Source organism: Drosophila miranda, chromosome 4 (assembly GCF_003369915.1).
Source record: "Drosophila miranda strain MSH22 chromosome 4, D.miranda_PacBio2.1, whole genome shotgun sequence".
NCBI lineage: Eukaryota > Metazoa > Arthropoda > Insecta > Diptera > Drosophilidae > Drosophila > Drosophila miranda.
The window spans coordinates 10484537-10502962 of record NC_046677.1 but is presented as its reverse complement, the minus strand read 5'-3'; the positions used below and the strand labels follow the sequence as shown (position 1 = coordinate 10502962).

Genomic DNA, 18426 nt, shown 5'->3' with positions numbered 1-18426 from the left:
ATTGCAAAAATATTTATGGTCTACAATATTATGATAAGCAAAACAGGAAAAGAAAGGAAAGGTGTGGGAATAGAAAATATCCATTGTTTGGGTTTCTTGATGTCTTTATTTAAATTTATAGAAAGTATAAAGTGATTTTTAGTAGGTTAAAGGATAAAGCCTACTTTTGCTTCCACTTTCCATTCAATGCCTGGTATTTCTACTCAAAAACTATGCATCCCGACTCTACCCAAGCACAGGGTATCAAAAAAGGCAGCAGTCGGCCCTGTAACATATTTCATTTTACAAAACCCCGTCATGATTTCAATATCAGTCTGGAATCAAGTCTGGGATTGAGTCGAATCCATTTGTGCCCAGAATAAGCCACAAACCAATATCCATCTTCAAATATTTTATACAAAAAGCAGTGCAGGAAAAACCAGGTAAGAATTGACTGGAGAAACGTTCTATAAGCCACCTTCTAGGAATACCAATTTCCATCCAGAATGGCGGATGATCGAAAGAGTTTCAATGCGACAACGGTGCAAGTGCATATCCGTAGTGCATCCGAGCGCAAACCCAAAGAAGCCACCGGAATGCAGGCACCAAAGAATGAGGAGAAAAATGAGTCCAAGGAGCGCAAGGAGCACAAAGACAGAAAAGAAAGAATCATCGGCAAGAAAGAGTGTCCGCCGCGAAAGAGCAGCGGTAAGCAGACCAAGGAGCAGAGGATCATCAAGCAGTTCCGGAACATTGACTTTTCGCGCAAGGACTCGGACCACAAGCTGACGGTGCAGACCCTGGAGTTTCCGGATGTCAATATCAAGCGGACGGATCTGCACAAGCGGGACGAGTGCGGCCAGAGTGTGGTGCAGAAGAGGGGACGGGATCTAGGCAGCTCCAGCAACTCCCACTTCCGGGATGGGGTGATGTCGGTCAAGATCCGGAAGAAAAGCTGCACATCGAGCACGTCCTCGGTGTCCAGCAGTCGGATCTCCTCGGAGCGGCCATCGGCCCGGGTGCGCGGCATGCCCGACTCGCAGGAGATGATCGACTCGCTGCACGAACCCTCCGAGCGTCTGCCGTTCTTCAAGGGCGAGGCCTGGAAGAAGCCCTGTCCGGCCAGTTTTATCGCCGGAGCCCCACTCTCCCACATCGGACGCTGTCCGGATAACTACAATCAGCTGGCGAAGCTCCGACCATCGCGGCAGAAGTTCTTCCTCACGCAGGACCCTCGGGTGACCCACTGCCTAGTGAATCCCGTGGCACTGCGGCACAAGCCGCTGACCAAAGTGGAAGAGTACGAGGTGATCAGCAAGATGGTCAAGTACGGCGACAATCTGTGCGCCAGCACGGGCTCCGAGGGCTCCGAGTCGCACATCAGCGAACTGATTGACCTACAGAATCCCTTGAACTTGGACTTCCACGGCATGGACTACAAGAACACGTACGAGCAGGACGAGAACGAGCAGGAGGACACGCAGACCTACTGGCGGGTCAACCGGTACATGGCCAGGCGTGCCACAAAGAAGAACACCCAGGTGAAGGTGGAGGCAGAGCTGAAGGCCGAGCGTCTGGCGGTGCCCAGGCGCTTCACGACCCTCATCAAGGACGAGCCCGTAAAGGAGGAGCCCCCTGTGAAGTCGCCACGTCTGGTGGACCTGTACCGCAGTCCCGACAAGCCCGCGAACAAAAAGAAGATCGACGAGGAGCGCGCGAAGCGAGAGGAACGCTACAAGGACATCTATTTGCGGAAAAAACAGCGCGAGCTGGAACAGGAGAAGGCGCGGGAAAAAAGGGAGGCTGACGAAAAGGAGATTCAGGCCCGCACTGTGGCCGAGCAGGATCTCAGCAAGGATCTGGCCATTATCGATGACGCCATCGAGCGGAGCTTCCGCAAGAATGTCGAGATCAAGCCGGTGGTCCGCAATCGCAAGGTCTTCCCCAAGACCCTGACCGAAACGGAGCGCCTCAAGGCCGTCATGCACCGCGAGAACTGTGTCAGCCGCGACCTGGCCAAGGTCACCCAGCAGTTCTTCCTGGAGCGCACCGGCAAGATGAAGAAGCTGCTCGCCGCGGAGCAGAACCTCCGCTGCGAGGAGAGCATCGAGGGGAGCGTGGGCTCGACGCCCAGCGAGCAGAGCAGCGACGACGAGGATTACCTGAAGGTGGGCAAGATCGGCGATCACTTCCAGCTGCGCGGCTTCCACTTCAAGCACGGCGACGGGCTGCGCGGGAAGCTGCATCGCCACCAGATCATGCAGGGCCAGCGCACGGTCAAGGGCTGTCTCACGCGCGAGGAGTGGCTCAACCAGCTGGTGCCACACAAGGAGCCCATCAAGCTGGACATTGAGCGGGGCATCATCAAGGTCATGGATCCCGACGACCCCAACATGGATCTGTTCCCGCCGGCGCCGCTGCTGATGCGACAACACGTGCGCAAGAGCGCCGTCAGGGAGTTCATCGACAAGCGCCTGGGCATGCACTACCATCGGATGCTGCGCAAGAACATCAAAGTGATCAAACCGAAGCTGCAGTACAACGTGCAGAAGTTCAACCTCATTCGCTATGTCTTCCCCGAGAAGGTGATTGTGCCCGACGATCGGGATCTGGTGGATGTGGTCGATGTGGATGTCCTGGATGCCACAAAGACCACCACCACCCTGGAGTATCTCAAGCTCAAGCAGAAGATAGCCTCGATCAAGCGCCACAAGAAGAAGCTCGCTCGCATGGAGCTCTTGGGGCTGCCGTGCCAGGAGATCAAGAGGCAACAGTTGCGGGACTTGGGACAGGATGAAGGAGATCACGAGGACATCGAAGTGGACTGGGTGCCGACGCCAGAGCCGCCCTACGACCAGTCGGCCACTGATGGGCAGGGATCGAGCATCGACAGTCGCCTCTCAGCCGGTTGCGACACTCCCCGGAAGGACCCTAGCTGTTTTATTCCCACCTGGAAACGCTACGGGATGGCTCCAAACAACCAGAAGAACCGCAATCGGAACAGATACTGGAGCAATAGCATCCTAAAGGGACGAATGTCCCCAGAGAACTCCTCGGAGGACCCAGAGAGTCGGCAAAAAAACACAAACCACGATAGATATTGGCGGAATAGCATCATACGGCGACAGCAGGCGCCCGACGATCACCAGTCAATCGCTTCGATCTTTCGGAACAGCCGCAATCGCGAGGGCTACTGGCGCAAGAGCAAATTGTGCGGCGAAAAGACCTCGAACGGACGCCTGATGGCCGGCGAAACGTATCAACCCATGCGCTACCGCGGAAATATGCCAGCACCAAAGCTGCGAGAGAAAACCCTGACGATTCATCCACGTCGCCGTCGCGACTATGAAACCGAGCGCATACCCTCGGCCCTGTTCAATGAGGTCCTGCCCTACTCCCCCGTGCCGCTGATGGAACAGCCCGAGGAGGAGAGGAAGCGTCTCGCGAATGTGCGGAAGAAGAAGCGTCGGTATACGGACTTGTTTGAGGCACGCCACCATCACGACCACTGGGCGCCCACCGAACTGAAGAATGTCCATGTGCAGTACCAGAACAAGACCGTCTATCCGGAGATCACAACTATCCGTAAGAGGATCAAGGAACCTGTGTTCAGGTTCGAGAAGGCCAATCCCCCGTGCAAGCAACACATCGACATGGACATGTCGATGCCGCGCTATGACTTTGAGACGATGATCCGCGAACATCTGGCTGTCACGCGCACCGACAACAAGGAGGCCACCGGCGAGGTGGTCCATGACCTTTGCTATCCCCACGACTTTGTGTTTCACTCGCGGGATCCCGAGGAGATTGCCAAACTGGACTTCCCAGGACGCAGGCAGTATCTGGAGTTTCTGCGCGAGACGCGCGAGGCCATCTACGAGACCAAGGACATAGAACCGGGCGAGGAGCGGCTGCTGGTGGACCGCAAGGCCATCGAGGCGGATCTGGAGGAGGATCTGCGGAGCATCCAGAACTGCCTGAGTTCGCTGAGCAGCTCCACGTGCACCGACCTCTCGAATGACAGCGGCAGCTTCCTGGTGGTCGAGGGCAAGACCAAAATACCCCTGGACTACATACGGAAGCCACTGGTGCCGTTCGAGGAGATGCGACGCTCACGCTTCCACGCCACGATCATCGATGTGAATGCCGAGGACGAGGATCCGTATCGAATGCTGCCCTTTTCGGGCCAGCACAAGGAACAGTCGGCCATAATGGGTCCGAAGGACACCTTCTTTACTTTCAGCACACGTCTAAGGAATAGTCTTCGCCTGCGATTGGAGGTGGAGGTCCCCGATGTACGTAAAACCCTCCTGGGTCCAGGGCATCACAAATATTACGGCGCTGTGATCACAGATCTCGATGAGAACTACATCGAGGAGCTGAAGAGTCGGGCCAACGTCAAGACATTCAACTTCAAGACTGGCATAGAGCTGCTCAAGGACGCCATGAGGCTGAAGTACGAGTCCCTGCTGATCCAGGGCCAGATGGTGCGCACAAAGATCTACGACCGGATGAACGAGCGGCATTGGGTCAACATGAAGAACGCCAAGAACCTGTACGAGGGTCTGTTCGCCAAGTGGCAGAAGAAGCAGTACAACGCGGCCATGATGCTCGTCTACCAGGTAAAGGCCTACTACGAGATCACCGACAAACTGAAGCAGGAGTACCGCGAGCTGGAGCGCGAGCTAATGATGCTCAACATGGACATTGTGTTCATCGAGGGCCATTGGATACGCTGCATCATGCTGCAGAATTTCCACTACCTCATGGGGGACCAGGACTGGCGCATGGAGAACGACTGGATACATTTGGTGCCCGCTACAAGGCTGGGCAAGGAAGATACGGAGGACGTCGGCGAGGAGCAGGAGCTGGATGAGGAGGAGGAGGAGGATGTCGAAATGGAGCTGGAACGCGCAGACATCTCCATAGCCAAGCGGGCCATCGTCAACATTCGAGTGCGCGACAAGGACGATGCCTGGGCCATACGCGCCTTCTACTACGATGTCTACATGGAGAAGATCCATCCGATCCTGCAGGTCTTTCCCGATGCCGAGGCCTTCCTTCAGGGCGTGAATAATCTCAAGACCCAGACCTTTATGACCCTTCTCGAGATGCACTTCACGCTCTCGATCCACACGGAGCTGCAGGGGCGACTGGAGACCTTCATGGACTGGTGCAGCAAACACCTCAAGGAGAAGGAGGAGTACGTGGCCCGCAAGTCCGCCAAGAAGTTCTTCATGGAGGGGCGGGCCATCGAAATGGAGGCACGGGTGCTCCACTATCTCGGAAAACCCATCGAGCAGTCCTTCGCCGACGAGGAGTACAACAAGCATCGGGCCGTCATTGCCGAGGTCTGGCGACGCATCATTCCCGACACTGTCCGGGGCACCAGCGACGTGTTGCCCTCCTCTGCGGACATGGTGGCTGGCATCAGTGACGTGGTGATGGAGCTCCTCGGGAAATTCGAGCACCTGGACATCCACAAGGCGCGACAGGTGGAGAACAGCCTGCGCAAGAAGCGCCGCTATCTGCAGAAGATCTCGGCGCAGGCCTACCAGGTGGAGCGGCGCATCGAAATGGAAATGAAGAAGGTGCGCCGCAACCTGGAGCCCCCCTACAAGCCCCCCAAGCGGGAGGGCCGTCTGCCGCGACTGTTCCTCAAGAAGCGGGTGGTGAAGCAGCCGGTGCAGAAGATCGTCATCTCGGAGAACACCAAGAACTTCATGCGGGCCTTCAAGGATGACGGCGAGATGATTGCCGACTCGCTCACCCAGGAATCGCTGATGGTGGTGGACAACATGCAGGAGCAGATAGTGCCCTTCTACTTCGATCATTTCCTCAAAATCAACGGCTATACGCCCAACTACAACTTCAAGACCAACATCGAGCTGCGCGACGGCCCCGAGCTGGCGCGCTTCAAGGTCAAGGAGGTGCTGCCCGATGTTATCATTCGTCTGGAGAACTGGGAGCTGATGCACAAGAAGATCATGGAGGAGAACATTCAGCGCAACCCAAAGATGTACGAGAATATTAGCTAAGCACCATATTTTGCGTTTATTTTGTGCTTTAAAAAAGACGAATATTTAATAAATTACAAGTGAGAGACCTGCAAGGGAGGCTGCCGTGCCCCAGTATTTAAGGGGGATTCTTCTTCGGTTGTGGCTCGATAGTTTCAGGCTTTTGTGTTCCTATACGTATACGCTTGTGTCCATTATAAAAATCTTTGGAAACTTTTCTCTGGGCTAGCTTTCACTACTGTTGCAGCTGTCGCTTTCTCTGGACTTATTTCTGCTCCATGGTGCTCCTTTCTTACCCCCTTTCTCTCTCTCTATTGTCCGTGTGCTCAGCTTTTTTTTCTTGGCTTGTCCTGTGGCTCTGTGCTCGGCTCTCGTCATTCTGCTTGTTTGACTTGGCAACAGCTGCAGCGGTAATTTTCATTTTCTACCTGATGTCCTACTTCATTGCCACTAGCACTCGCCCTCTCTCTCTCTCTCTCTCTCTCTCTCGCTCTATGTTGCCACCTCCAGGAGCTACTGTTTTGAGCTCTTTCTTTCGTTTATTTTTTTTCATACTTTCTTTATGGCATAAAACTTGCCGTCCGCTTTTGTGTTATATTTGCACATAAATCACACAAGTTTCTTGAAATTATTTGCTGCTGCTGGTTTTTTCTTCGTATTTCTTGGCTTCACCAGAAAGTGTCTACCTTTCCCTGTTTTCCACACAGTGATTGCCATTTTCCGATTTGGATCCTGCACATTTAAAGGGAAGTTCGCACAAAGGCAAATCACAGACACGACACTCCAGCCTCACACAATTTCCATTAGCAGCTAATGAAGCATTAAAAAAGTGACAAAAAAAGGAGACTAACGAAAAAAAATAGGGGGAGGAGGGAAAAGAGGGAAGCCAGAACAGAGAGAAATACGAGTACTTAACGCCATATTTCCAAGGAGCTCAAAAAGCACAGCACAGACGTAAAATGAAATAAAAGAAAAGCAAAAGAAAGGCAAAGGCCCCACCGATGGGGGGGCTGGAGTGGCGAGGAGAGAGTAAAGTGAGCTCTCTCGCTGAAAATATAAAAGCATCACGAATTAAATACCTTTTAGCAATTAATCTGCTTAGCTAATGGACGTTTCCCAATGCGGACTGCGACATCGGATGGTGTGGCGGCCAGGAGGGACGAGGAAGGACTTACATTAGGCTTATGGGCAGGCGGCAGGCGGCAGGCGGCAGGCGGCAGACTGACTGACTGACCGGCGGAGGGGGAATCCTCCATCGAATGGCTACTCTAACTATTTGTCCGTCTAATTTCATTCAATAAACTCGCGCCACTCCCCATTGGCCATTGATGCCAATGTTCTTTCTCTCTATCCCTGGATCAATCCCGTCTATCCGTCTGTCTGTCTGTCCGTCCGTCTGTCTATCCGTCTGTCAATGCTATCAGCACTTGAATGTTTGCCTTTTGACCGGCTGCCTGCCTTGGAATGCCATTTATTGAGTTGCTCCTCCTTTTATTTTTAATTGACGCCGCCAGTTGGTTTTTAATATCACTTTGGAGCTCACATTCGTTGCGATTTGATTTGAGGCCACTTCACTTAATTAAGCCATTCCATGTCAAAGTTCAGCCTCTATTTAAATTAATGGTGCGATGGTAGATGGCGCAAGAAACGTAGTAGTTCTAAAGGAAACTGGAGATGCTCTTCTGGAATGCCTTCTGGTAGCCCCATGATAACGGCCTTCATGCTTCCGAATCTTGTTTTTGGAAACTGAACATCTCCAAAGATATCTATCTTTTGGAATGGGTATGCATGTATTTTGATAACTGCACAAAAGAGGGGTGTTTTGCTATTATATCGTGAGCGACAATCTAGAGACAATATGAGAATGCTATCTATTTGAAAAGTATTATAATTCCCCATTCAATTCTAGCAGAGAATGTGCAGATGACATTGACCTTGTTAGAGAGATCTATCATTGAGAATTGTTCTCTGGAATGAATTGAAGTACTGTGTTTTACTGCGCCGAGCTACATACTTTTTATGTGACCGTATCTTCGGTATTTTTTCTAGAGTGGCCGTACATTTATGGATTATTAATCTAAGCTAGGGATGCCGTATTGGCTGATATTGGTTGTAACTGACTGTTAGGGGTTATCCTACCACAATACATATATCCTAAGAAGTGTCTTATGTGCCCAGAAAACAGTAGATGCTTCTGGCTGTAAAGAATCGATATACCCTGCAATTTCTGGGAAAATACATCTCATATTTTAGAGCACAAGAGCCTTTTACCTATAGATAAATATCTAGTGATAATAACCGCCCTAGTCCTTATAAATTCATCTATTATAAATGATCTATGACAGGCCGTACTCTCACTATTTATGAAACAGTTTCTACACCTTTTTAATAATATATTTGATGATTTAAGTAAACTTTTTAGTGCAGTTTATGGTCCTTTTTTTTGAGGGAATTTTCCATATGTATATTGTATGCATTTTATGTTGTGTCGTCTCGAGTTTCCTTTTTTATTGTATTTTGTGCCTGACGTGCGTTCATTTGTAACATTTATGCCCTGCTGTTTTATTTATGTGGCAGGCCATCATACATTTTATGTTATTATATATTGAACATATACTTATGTTGCATAACATTCGGGTCAAAAGAGTGGGACTGGGACTGGGTTCGGGGGGTCTCTGAGTAGTCGCATAATGATAAATCATGCCCCGGCCTCGGCCTCGACCATGGCCTCTCTCGCTGCTCGCTGCTCGCTGCTCGTTGGCTGCCTGTCATAAACAAAAACATTTGATTGAAATGATGTTGCTTCAGCTGCTGGTTGGCTGGTTGGCTGTGTGGCATGGTAGGGAATGGCATACCATACCTGACAGGCCTCCGTGTTCATGCCCCTCCTTCCCCCTCTGGGGGAGAGTCCCGTCCCCCGCTTATCCATTAAAGTTTCTCCAGTCAAATGAAGCGATCCAGATAAGTGAAATTAACTTTTTCCCTGACCATTTTCGATTTTTTCCCTTTTGTTATTTATGCCCATCTCAAATTCATTGGTTTATTGTTTTTGTCAGCCTGTCTGACAGCCAGAGGAGGTCCTCTCTCCTCTCTCCTCCTCCCTCTCCCTTTGCATATGTATATCCCATCAAAAATGCGGTTGTTTTGATAGTTCGGGCACTTTGTTTGCTTCACTGTCCTGCGGAAAGCAATTGCCGCAGCAATTTTGGTTAACGGTTGATTGATATAAATAATAAACTAAATCTGGCGACTGGACTCTCTGCAGGAAGTCGAGCAGAAGCAATCGGCTACAAGCATTTGATGGCCAACAAGCATTTGATGGCTTGTATCCTACAACCGCAAAATGTTCGTATCGATTCGTTCGAAGCGATTGGAATATGTCAAAATGGACTTGGGAGGATATGAGGCAAGGATATGCATGGGTAAACTCATAATCTCTGCCTCAAATCTGAATGCCACAGAAAGTATAAGCGATTAGGTATGTCTCTAACATCTGTAGAAGGAGGCAAGTTCCTCTTGGAACTCTATGCTGTAAAAATGCCTTTCCTTTGTTTAAATCCCACCTAAACATAATACGATTGTGTCGCTCTCATTCTCTTCTCCATTCACCCATCATTTGCATTTGTCATTCTGCTTGCAGATGTCCATTACATCACCCAACGCTTCCACTCAGAACTCATTTTCTCTGCATTCCGAAGAGCACTTCCCTTCGAGCTTCGAGGTACAATAGAAAAATCATGTCAATCATATACAGTTTCAGTTATTCGCAAAGTCAAAGGGAAAGAAAAGTTGCAAAAAAGTTGAATGATGAATTTCCAGCAGTCCAGTCATATACAAAACAGTTTTGTTGTTGCCTTATTCTGTTTCTGGTAATGGCCATCTCTTCGGGAGTGTGTTTCTCTCTCTATCGCTTTCCCTGCTCTGTCTCCCCTTCCGTTGGCCCTGTCCGTGACCCCATATCTGAACTGGTTCTTTTCCGTCTATGCCTCTGACCCCCAGAGCTCCGACTCTTTTCCCTTCTGTCCCCCTCGCTCCGAGTCTTTTCTCTGATTTCCCTGTCCCTGACCCCCAGAGCTCTCACTCTTTCCCTTCCGTGTTGACTCTGACTCTGTTGCGCATATCTTTGCATTCTTTGCCATCACTCTCTTTGTGTACCCTTCAAAGGGGTACTACAGTTTCTATTAGAAGTCTGCTGCACAAACTATATACAACTATATCGTACCGATCCAAAGAAATGGCTGGTTGCAGAAGGGTATCAGGTGCTGCGACTCCTCCCAAGGCTCGCCTTTATTTATTGTTCTTTTTTGTCTATTTTATTAAAGTGAAAATGAAATGAAATAAAATATTTGGCTCTTGATTTATTCAGAAATCTCTGTGGAGATTTTTATGATGGAACAGGAGATGGATCTGGAGCTGTCGAGTGGGGATTGGGGATTGGAGATTGTGGGGGGCTATTGTAACTTGCTGCGTGTGCATCTGTGTGTGTGTGTGTCCTGTGCGTTTGTTATTAAATAAATTGACTGACACACACACACACACTGAGAAAGGGGGTGGGGCGTGGGGCGGCGGAATCATCCTTCAGTCAGTCACAGCTGAGAGCCAGAGTCGAGTCCGAATCCGAATCCGAGTCCAGGTCCTGTCGAGTCGAGTCGAGAGTCCTGCCAGGCCCTAGGTAGTTCATCATGTCATGAAAATTGTATGGAAATTTAATTGAAAACATAAGCCAAGGATAACAGGCCAAAAAGGACAGGCAATCACACACAGACACACACACACTCGCACAAAATGGCGGCCACATAGAGCAAGCGAGCGAGCGAGCGAGACAGGGCATGAGCTTAACAACTATGGCCGCCATCTGCCCTGCCGCCTGCCGCTTGCCGCATGCCGCCTGCCTCCTGCCCTTCCGCCCCCCATCCTGCCCTGCCCCACAGGAAGTGCACGAAATGATATAAATAAATAAGCAAACTACAAGATAAAGCTATTTGCAATTTGATTGTCAATTTTCATGAGAGAAAGAGAGAACCAACAGAAAGAGAGAGAGAGAGAGAGGGAGAGTGAGGGACAGACAGAGGTTGTGTTGGGAAAAGTTGAGTCCGGGGATTGTCAGGACATTTCCGCCGCAAAAACGAAACTTTCTGCCGTGTGTCTCGGTTCATCTGTCAGTGGTTGAAGTCATTTACTCATTGATGCAGTCAATCAAATTTCATGAGTGATTTTCGTTAGGCCAGAAGAAAACTTTTCCCACTTTGCCACAGGCCACGCACACACACACACACACACACTCTGCCACAACCCACTGTCAATTTTCATTTACATTTTGCCGCTTGATTGCCCCGAATGCCATTTGGCCGTTTTCATGTCATTCTCTCAATTTGATTTTCTTCTGCCTTCCACCTTCGAATTCAGTTCGAAAGTTTAATTGCATTTTCCAGCCAACGGCCAACAGCCAACATTTTCAATTCAAGAATTCGGACAAATTATTTTCTATTTGAGGCATTTTTCCACACAATTAAAAAACCTGACGCCAATTTATGAAGTATCACCCACCCCCTTCTAAAGTCAGCGAAACCACTGAGCCACCATCCACCCACCCACCCACCCACTCATCCTAATGATCCACTTCAAAAGCAACCGCTGGATGCTACTTCCCCATACTGCTGTCCCCCCCGCCGAAAAAGTGAAACCTAATTAAAAAGCGCTTAAATGCTGGAAAGAAGAACTCCACTGGCCATTGGCCGTGTGCTAATTTCATAATCCAAATAAAGTTTCAATTAATTTGGCCAGCGAACGAACAATTTATATATACATTTTCCTTCTTTTTCCATATCCTGGAAATGCAGAAGACCAGCGGGTATGTAGGGGTAGGCCTTCATAGAATATAATATCAAAATATATGGCTGCTATTCGTGTCACATTTACGAAGTAAACGTAAACGACGAAGTACCACTGTTTTGAGAGTGTCCTTTCCAAAGAAAAAGTGTAAAAAAAACCCATGATAGTGCTCATATAATCTAAAGGCGTGGAGACAGGCAATAAATACAATGAGTAAATAAATAATACAATAATATATATGATAAAAAATATAAATTAATACTTATATTTTGCAATCAAAGGTATAGAACATAATCGTCCATTTCCATGGCTTCCACCTCGGCATCCCTATACAGACACTGCGTTTATTTAATAACCAAAATGTAGCTGCAAAAACATTCCCCAAAAATTCTTTTGAGTGAATTCTAGATATTTATTTTTCTATTAATTAAGGGGCAACATCAGCAGGAGCAATGCCATATAAAAACCCCGAAGCATCTCAACGATTGTATGTTTAATTAATAGGTATTTGTTAGTCGAACTTCATGTTTTTTCTGTTAAAAAAAGATAAATAAAAATGTGGCTAACCCCCAAACAAAACAAAAACCATACTCTTTTTTTGTTTGCGAAGCATTACAATTTTTCGCCTTGAATGAGTGAGTAATTATTATAAGTTGGGGGCATTGAGGGTTTTCGGTTTTGGATAATACTTTTTTTTAAGGGGCCCCCCACTGCTTGGGGTCCCAAGTGTTTTTCATAGGTTTGGATAACTGTAAATTTCGAAGGGGGGATTTACCTTTGCAATTGCTATCAAATTTTATTCGTCATTCGTTTAATCCCGAAACAGACACACGGATCATTATGCACCCTATGGAATACAAAACACAGCAACTTCCTATCCGTGAAGCTCTAGGTTCAAAATTACTTATTTCCAAGCCTAGATGCCATAATTTCACTTAATCTTTGGGTGGTAAGATCATTCAGGTGATTGATTTCAACAAATATGAACACGTTCTTGGTTAGAGTCGGATCGTCAATGTATGCCTGAGTGGATAACAAGGTTTACTCTGAAGGAAAATGGTTCCCTACCAGAGGCCTAGTTACATACCTGTGTTGTGCAGCAATAGGTCCCATTTCAATGGTCAAATAATCTCTAAAAATATAAGACAGAATATTAAATTTGTTAATATTTTGGAATTGACAAATATCGATGTTTTAGCAACGGCTGCAAATATTTGTGTAAGGAATGAAAGTGAAGATATAAAATGAAATTTATACTTTGATCAAAAGCAATCCTTTTATCACAAAAATTATTAAATATATTGGGCACCACGTATCGCCACCATTGAGAGCACTCCGCACCCAATTACCAAATGTCTTCAGAGCTTCACTTCCCCTGTCCCCATCCGCGCACATTCAATCCGGAGCCCGGGAGTGTCTCTCATCTCGTCCTCGTCTCGTCTCTAAGTGATTGCGATTTCTGGTCCGGTCTGACATTCGCCGTTTTGCCATTCGCCATTTGCCCGTCTACTGCGTTTTGGGCCAACTTAATAAATGGCTGACATTTAAAGCGCATTCTCCTCGCCCTCTCCTCGTCCGTGGTGTCGTGGCTGTTCGTCTCCGTTTCCATTGCCGGGGCTTGACGTTTTTCTGAGCTTTTGTTTCATAATACATATAACGTTACATTCTGCGGGCGGTACACACACACACACACACACACACACATCCGTCTGCAAGCGTTTAAAAATAATTTCACTGGCTTCCGGTCGCTCTCTCGCTCTGTGACTGCGCTTTGACTGTCAGGCAGCCAAAAAGTATGCTCATATATTTTAAAAAGCATTGCCACAGCCCTTCCCCCTCCTTGATGTTCCTTAATAACCAAACACAGTGGGTGGTTAGAGAGACAGGGAGGGGCTGGGGGTGAGCGGGCAACAAAAAATTTGTTGGGCGACAGGCAACAGACGATGGAGGATTACGATGAGGCCCGCATTTCTTTTATTTATAGGTTGACGCGACGCGCGGTCTCGACCATATATTGCCGCTATATAAACACACACATTCGGACACAGGGACCCACGGCCCCACAATACACATAAATACATATTTGTGTATATCCCTCACTCATATCCGGTTTTGGTTTGGTCGCATTTCCGTTTCAAAGTTTTTTCATTGCTGGTTTGATTCTCGGTGAAAAATTGCAATCCTGATGAGCCGTAGAGGGCCTGATATGGGTGTTTGGGGGGGTGGGGGGTGGTTGGGACTTGCAAAATATGCTCGAGTGGTTTATAATTTTTGCTGCCAAACCATTTTTTGTGCAGGGTGTCATGGGGTTAATGCCATGCCATACGACGAGATGCGTTTCAAGTGGGGGGAAGGGTCCCCCGATTTTCCTTCTGAAACGAGTTGACAATTGGCGGGTTGAAAGGGCCATCATTTGTTTTGGCTGTTTCTACGCGAGGGTCGTGCTCTTTTTTTTGCTTTGGTGCGGCGGTGGCGGAGCAACATTTATGGGCGTATTTAAATATCCAAGTGGTTTTTAATGAAGCGTAACGGGGCTTCCTCCCATGAGGCAGAGACAGAGACAGAAAAAAAGCCCAGGAAGGGGCGAATGAATGATGAATAGAGATCATTTTTGGGGTGTAATGTGGGTACATGTCTGCAAAAGATACTTTCGTGGATTGCTTGGGGACATAGTGGGGCGGGGGATATAGAAACTAATAGGAAAGGGATCTAAAAGTCTGTAGATAGCAGGTGGTTGAAGGTAGGAAAGCAATACAATTGAATGCTATTGATATTTGATACAAAAATATTAAAGGTACTCCTTTTACTGTACACCAAAATATATTGCTGCTGTTTTGAGAAAAGTTTCGCATATTTCCATTCATTCGATTTGTTGTTGATTCTCCATTTGCCCTGCAGTTCATGATACCAGAACCCATTCTCCATTCGACAAGGAGAGTCCACCAACCGTTATTCAACAATTTATATTTATATAGAAATAATAATGCCGAACGCGTCGCTGGTACGTCCGCCCCCAGACCACCCACCCACCTTAACATTCCAGAGCAGAGCAACGCAAAAATACAAACATTAAAAGTCCATTACCATTGCATACTTTTCAGCAGCACCACGCGAGACACTCTCCTCTCGCTTCTCTCGCTTCACCCGCTCTCACCCGCTCTCCTGTTCGCTCGTTTCTGAATATATACATTTATTTGACAATTTCAGTTTATTTTTATGAGTGTGCCCCCGCCCCCGACGCCACCACTGAGCCCCTCCGACGCGAACCTAACACACAACTCAGGAACGAATTTTCAGAAAATATTACGTATACGCCTCGACATCTGCATGTGTGTACCCTCAAAATGTATGCAGTGTATGTCCCTTTTTTTTTTGGCGGAAATGGAGCTCTGTATTGGCGCCTCCGACATCCGCCCAGGCACAAATAGCGGCTGCTGCTGTTTTTTAGTGGCGCTTCTAAAACTTTTGCACTAACTAAAAATGGCAACAATCTCTGAACCGAAAATGTTTTTGCCACACGCAACTCCATTAATTGTTTGGGGCAGCAACTGGCAAATAGACCCGGCCAGGCCAACGGGGTTATTTTGCACTCCATTTCAGAGTTGATTGTGTTAAATGACACCTTCACGGTGCACCGCGGTGCCGGCTTCACTGTACCCCGGAACTTTTGATCAAATTATAAACTTTAATTTTTTCAAAAACGATACCATTTACAGGAATGACTTCCCCATCATTTGCTGCTCGCGCTCGCTGCTGCCGCAATTAATTACATTTGAAAGGCAATCACATTTGGAGTTTCCCCTGAGTTTGGTAGAGTGCATTTCCACGGAGTTTTCCCATTACAGTTTTGTGTTTAATTGAAATGGAGATGCTTTGGCAGGCAGACATTTTGATTTGCTAAACGAGTGGAGACTTTTGAATAATTTTAAGCTGAACAAACTGCACAAAATTGCCAGAAAAAACCCTTCGATTACAGTTAATATTTAATCGTTTCAACCTGACGTCAGCACCGTCATGCCTCTTCTCAAAAATGTGTCAAATGTGCGCCCTGAACCATGCCGCACTTGAAAGCCCCTTCTCCCCGAGTCGCTTCTTAATAACCTCTACAAATTAGTTCACATTTTAAATGGACCTTCTGCCTGGGCCATGCTGTCGAGCCATGTCTCTAAAAAGCAGAGCACGAACAAAGCAAACATTGAGGCAATTTGGCGTTTGCGACCTCAGCGCTGATTATGACGACGACCTGGGCACATTAATGCTGATGAGATGTTGCCGCTAAGTAGCATTCCCCAAACCCATTTCAGCAGCACCATCAGCAGCAGCAGCAGGTAAACAAATACCTCGCCTCGACTCCAGGAGGATGTGGAAATGTGGAAAATTGCTGCCCGAAAAATGTGAAAGGCAGCAGCAGGAGAATCTTAGCGGTTGCCATGGCAAGCAGCACCCAAAAAACTCTCTAGTACGGGTCTTTCGCCCACTCTCCTTCCCTCTTGACTTTGCAATTAAATATGCACATTCTCATTAAAAGTTTGCGCCATTAATAAACGCCAACAGGGATGTAATTTAATACGGTTAAAAAGTACGACACGTGTAGGGTGTAGGGTAAGAGGAGTCAGAACCCAGGGCCCAGAGCCCAGAGTCAGCCCCAAATACGAGTACATATATGTATGGTTGAGTGGGTGGATTGGGTGCTCTTCTGCATTACATTCGTACATTAAACATGCAGCCATGTAGGAGAGCCATCCACCTGCCAGAGTCCTGGCACTCTCTCCTTCTGCCGTCTGCCGTCTGCCGCCTGCCGTCTTGGCCGTGGAAACAAAGCTCATAAAATTTGCAAATGTAAATAATTTTCTTAACGAAATTTTCACGTTCTACTGGCTGTCTGGCTGTCTGGCTGTCTTGGACCACATTAAAGCTGGCCATGGACATGGCTGCAAATTTGTCAAGTGACAGGACGCCACGGACACGACAGCCGCAGAATAGGACACGACACATATGGCCAGGGCTTGAGCAACGCCACTCCACCTCCACCTCCACCGCCAACCGCCTGGCATAAATAATTGAAAATGTCTCACGGGAATTGTCGTTCCTTTTGGCTTCGTGTGAACTTTGCCAGCCAACAACTTGGCCTTAATATTAGAGCAGCGCCAAAACGACGTACCGAAAGGGTATTTCCAACATCAGGGAAAACTCTTCCGCCTCGTTAGGTCGATGCAGATGTATGTACTTTTCATCCAGGTATTTAATTTCGTTATGGAAAAATGGTTCTTCTCCTATCTTTACGGCTGTTGTGTAGCTGTAAGATTCGATATTGATTCGATAAGATATCAACTGTTGGCCTATCAGTCACGTAAGTAATTTGCTAAAAGTAAAACACAAAGATTTCTCATTACATTAGTTCAACGAGAGGTTGCCTCTTCCGCCTTCCGTAAGGGCATACACAATTCGGACAATTCGGGTACTCCGGACTCCGGACTCGTAAGTAGTTTCCTCAAAGCCCACGCCTGAAGCCCACATTAATTGCATACAACTAGGCGCTTTGATGGGAAAAATGTTGACAGCTCGCTTTCTTGGCCCAATGGCTTAGTCGTGTAGCCGCTTGCCATTCCTTGGGCCAATTCCGGCGGGAAATTAAAGTAAAAGTTTACGCTTTTTTAGCCCCAAGTCCCACGCACTTTGCTTGGCCGTTTCTTTGGCTTTTCCCCCACACACATGCGCGAGTGTGTGGGGGGGAAGAGGGGCGGAACAAAATTGCTGCTCATTATGTATTTATGTCAATTTCTGGGCACACACTCTCTCCATTGGGGCTCTGCAATGACATGTAAAACCTTTTTGGCGCTGCCTTGGAGCCTACGTACGAGTGTGTGTGTGTAGGTCGTGGAGTGTGGGGTGTGGCGTGTGGTGGTGTCTTCCTTCCAGGTGCTAGGGCCATTTAATGACTTTCGCTTGCTCTCTTTTGGGACGCATTTAGCGTGTAAATTCCACTGTACAATTTTTACTCCTTCAGCTGAATCGTAAAGGTCTGCGTATGTGTGTGTGTGTGTGTGCGCATATTTCAGTTATTTTTATTCCAGCGTTACTTTTTATGTACAGTCCCACACACACACACACACACACACCTATATGGGCACGTTTGTTTGCGGGTTTTATGTGTTTGCGTGCTTTTCTTTATATGTATTCCAGGGAGCGGGCAGGGGGCTCTCTCCCTCGCTAAAGATCCTTCAGGCTCCAACGATGTGCAATTTTTGGGCTTCGGATATTGTAAAGGGATTTGCTCTGGGCCTTCCCTGGAAACGCTGATGACTCCGCAAGTGCGATGATGATAAAAATAAGTTTTTATATAGCATAAATCATAAATTTTCCATATGCCCTGAAATGCCATTTGGCGAAAAGGCAAATCAAGGGTATGCATAAAAGGGATGGATGGCTGACGGAAGGTGTATCGATATGCCTTGACTATGAGGGGATATTTCTGTACATGTTGGGCGTTGTATTTCAAAGTTCCCAGATCCCTTAAACTTCAACAAAACGCACAGCAAGTGACCACTCCTTCAAGACCATACCATACCCCATGCCCTTGACTTTAGGCATGCCACAT

At 47.7% G+C, this 18426-nt stretch overlaps 1 protein-coding gene across 2 annotated transcripts; it reads left to right on the top strand.

The window, feature by feature from the left end:
* The first annotated feature begins 254 nt into the window (after positions 1-254).
* LOC108162125 lies at positions 255-6113 on the top strand. 2 transcript variants are annotated; one of them, XM_017296701.2, is made up of 2 exons: positions 255-422; positions 485-6113. In XM_017296701.2, the coding sequence occupies exon 2, from the start codon at positions 486-488 to the stop codon at positions 6015-6017; it is 5532 nt and encodes a 1843-aa protein (XP_017152190.1). In that variant the 5' UTR covers positions 255-422; position 485; the 3' UTR covers positions 6018-6113. The 2 variants fall into 2 exon arrangements, with proteins under 2 accessions (XP_017152190.1, XP_017152191.1); XM_017296702.2 differs by having other exon boundaries at positions 465-6113.
* Positions 6114-18426: the final 12313 nt, after the last annotated feature.

Bases quoted from the DNA above. Each gene is read 5' to 3' on its own strand.
- LOC108162125 (XM_017296701.2), top strand. From the start codon at position 486: ATGGCGGATGATCGAAAGAGTTTCAATGCGACAACGGTGCAAGTGCAT.